Below are 3822 nucleotides of genomic sequence, written 5' to 3'. Positions count from 1 at the left end.
GTGGAAGGAAGATGTGGAACTGGAAATTCTAGGGTCCTCTCGCAACCAAGTGACAGGTAAGCTCTCAAATTATTTTCACAATGATCCTTGGTTTTTCACTTTTGTGTATGGGGATCCTATAGCCCATAATAGAAATAAAGTGTGGTCTGAGCTAAAGGATGTTGCCCCCTTAATCCCTGGCCCTTGGTGCCTTTTTGGGGATTTCAATGCCATATCAAGTTTAAATGAAAAGATAGGTGGCAGAAGTAGACTTACTAAGAGTATGCAGGAGTTTAATAGTTTCATAAATGAGCTTGGACTTGTGGATTTGGGGTTTAAAGGCCCCAAATACACCTGGAGCAACAATAGAAAACCATATGATCATATTCGAAAGGTCGGATGAGCTCGCTACACCGGAGTGGCTGGCCTCCTTTCCTAATGCTCAGGTTAGAACCTGGGCTAATGCCACCTCTGACCATGTTTCTTTGTTCATTAACCTGGAAAAAAAAGAGGAGAAGCTTCCCAGACCTTTTAAATTCTTTGATATGTGGTTGAAACATGAAACTTGTATGGAAACCATTGATAAGGCTTGGAACTCGATCTCTCATGAGTTACCTGATAGTAACTTCATAAAAAAGATGAAGAAAACAACAAAGGATCTGGCTCTGTGGAATAAGCATGTTTTTGGTAATGTTTTTACAAATATCAAGGCCACACAAGCTAAACTTGATGCTGTGTTAAGTAAACCCTTTAGCATTAGTAATTACAACAAGGCCAAAGGGCTTAAGGATGAGTTGCTGGAATGGTATGACAAAGAAGAGGATTTCTGGAAATAGAAGTCATCTCAATCTTGGCTTAAGGATGGGGCTAGAAACACTAAGTTCTTCCACCTCTCCACCATTTTCAGGAGGAGAAAAAATACTATAGAGAAGATTAGAAACAATGAAGGGGATTGGCAGGAGGGTAGGACTGAGGTGGGGGCTGCCCTGAATCAATATTTCCAGGGGATCTTCACCTCTGACCACCCTCACAGAAATGATGAGATTTTGAACTTATTTCATCCTTGCATCACTGCCAGAGAAAATGAGATCATTACTGCCATCCCAACTAGTGAGGAGATATGGGCTGTGGTCAAAAAGATGGGGGTATAAATCCCCAGGGCCTGATGGTTTTCAAGGCATCTTTTACCAAAAATGTTGGGACATCATAGGGCCTGCTGTGATTGGCCTTGTGCAGGACTTTTTCCACCAAGGGAGTATGAACCCTAGGTTGAATGAGACTCACATAACCCTGATTCCTAAAATTGCTAATCCTGACCATGCTTCCAAGTTTAGACCCATTAGCTTGTGCAACTTTGGATACAAGATTATCTCCAAGATTCTTGCCAACAGACTTAAAGGTTTGATTAATAAAATTGTCTCCCCATTCCAAGGGGCTTTTATTAAAGGCAGAAGTATTGGGGATAATGTGGGGCTAGCTTGTGAGGTTTTCCACAATATGAAGAGCATGAAATCAAAAAATGAGGGTTGGATTGCCCTTAAGGTGGACATGGCAAAGGTCTATGATAGGGTGGAGTGGACCTTCATTGATAGCATTTTTGAGAAGCTGGGGTTTAACATGAAATGGAGACACATGATTCAGCAGTGTGTCTCCACTGTTTCGTTCCAAGTTATGCTAAATGGGTCCCCTCTGGAGAGGTTTGTCCCTGAAAGAGGAGTGAGGCAAGGAGACCCTTTATCTCCATTTTTGTTCATCATTGCCTCTGAGGCTCTGTCTAGAATGATTGCAAAGGCTGAACAGGAAGAGGAGCTGCATGGCATTAAGATCAAAAGGAACTCCCCTGCCTTATCTCACCTGCTATATGCAGATGACCTCATCCTCTTTACTAAGGCAAATGTGGTAGAGTCAGGAAACCTCAAGAGAATTCTTGATGGGTATTGTGAGGCTTCTGGACAAAAAGTTAACTTTGAAAAATCCAGTATTTTCTTCAGTAGGAATGTAACTTATAGGCAAAAGTTCAGACTTAAAAGATTCTGGAAAGTTAGGAACTTTGCCCCTAAGGAAATGTATCTTGGTGTGCCAATCATGCTATCAAGAAAGAAGTCGGAGGACTTTGATTACTTGGTAGACAAGATCCAAAATAAGATCAAGGGATGGAGAGCAAAGGTTCTCGGCCCCAAGCAAAAGCGGTGACTACTCTCATCCAAGTCGTGGGTTCAATCTACCCCCTATATGCCATGTCAACCTATGTGCACTGCCTCTACTTGCACTAAGATTGACAAGGCATGTAGAGACTTCAGTGGGTAGGAAAGGACCAATCTCAAAGTGTCCACACCATTGGGTGGGAACACATATGTCACCCCCAAAGATGTTGGGGTTTAGGCCCGAGAAAGGCTAGGGACATGAATGTAGCCATGTTGGCTAAATTGCCATGGAAAGTCAAGCATGCACTCTACAAAGTCCTATGGACTAGGACTCGTCAAAGATATATGGTAAACATTGGATTGGTGATGTCAAAAAACCCCCAGACAAAGCATCCTACTTCTGGAAAGGGATCCATAGAACTTTTAATGAAATAAGTGGGGGTCTGATTTGGGCTATTAGCAATGGGAACTCTATCTCAGCCTTAAAGGACCCTTGGCTGTACTGTAATGGCAAACCCAGCACGCTGGAGGAATTGGGGGTGGTAGCACCCACCTTGGATTCTGGTGTGGTCTCAGATCTGTTTCTGCCAGATAAAAGTGGATGGGATGAGACTAAACTAAGTCTTCATCTTAATCACTTCATCTGCAGAAAGTATCTGGACATTAAAATAAGACCTGAAGGCAATAGTACAGACAAGATGAAATGGGGACAGGACAGAGGTGGTAACATCACAGTTAAGTCTGTCTACAATTTTCTCAAGCCTAAACAAGAGATGGGACAAAGTTCTAGCTGTAACCACCTCACTCTTAAACATATATGGAAGGCTCCTCTCCCAGCCTACATACAAATGTTCCTCTGGAAGCTTTATATGCAGATCCTACCTACAGGAGATGTCCTAGCAGTGAGAAAAATAAAGGGGGATTTCTCCTGCCCCTTCTGCTTCAAAGAGATGGAATCTGCAGAACATTTGTTCTTCACCTATGAATGGATAAGGACTGTATGGTTTGGATCTCAGGTTGGGTTGAGAGTGCACAAGGAGCAACAGACTTCCATAAGAGAGAGGCTAGACCTCTTCTTGGCTTGGTGCTGTAGTCCTGATGAAGAACTTAGGCTGGCTGGAACCCACATTGTTATCCTGATTCAAAAGATTTGGCAAGCCAGGAATTACTTGAAATTTGAGAATAGAAAGGCTAACTGTGAAAGGCTGGTCAGGGAAAGTTGCATGCTGGCAGAGAAGTGTTATCTGGCATATAGTGAAGAATATCCTCACTCTAACCCTGTTCCAGTTTATGATGAAATAAATTTGGATACTGTCTTTCCCTACATACCTAATGATAGTATACTCATTAGATTTGATGCATCCTTCCACAGGCAAAATGGGTGGAATTTGGAGTTGGGGCTATTGCAGGTTGATGATGAGGGTGCTATTGTTGGGGACCTTTGTTAGGAGATTCAAGGCCCTGGAAGGTTGAAGGCGATTTGGAAGTCGCTGAAGTTGCGATGTTGCTGGCAAGACATCTTGGAGGACACCATTATGTGGTACAAGGGGACAATGCTGAAGTGATTGGAGCTTTACAAGGCAGCTCATGTAGATGGCAATGGGAATGTATAAAAAACCATATTTTCAGTTTAGGATCTGAGCTCAGCTCTTTTGTATTTAGATGGATCAGTAGGAGCTCGAATGGTGATGCAGACTCA

At 42.8% G+C, this 3822-nt stretch overlaps 1 protein-coding gene across 1 annotated transcript; it reads left to right on the top strand.

Moving 5' to 3' along the window:
- Nucleotides 1–287: 287 nt before the first annotated feature.
- On the top strand, nt 288–3571 carry LOC147525355 (uncharacterized). Its single transcript, XM_086579186.1, has 4 exons — nt 288–784; nt 887–1124; nt 1216–2145; nt 2453–3571. The coding sequence occupies exons 1-4, from the start codon at nt 288–290 to the stop codon at nt 3569–3571; spliced, it is 2784 nt and encodes a 927-aa protein (XP_086435312.1).
- Nucleotides 3572–3822: the final 251 nt, after the last annotated feature.

This window comes from Coptis chinensis, chromosome 1, assembly GCF_015680905.1.
Source record: "Coptis chinensis isolate HL-2020 chromosome 1, ASM1568090v1, whole genome shotgun sequence".
Lineage (NCBI taxonomy): Eukaryota > Viridiplantae > Streptophyta > Magnoliopsida > Ranunculales > Ranunculaceae > Coptis > Coptis chinensis.
The sequence above is the reverse complement of the archived record's forward strand: the minus strand, read 5'-3'. Positions and strand labels throughout refer to the sequence as shown.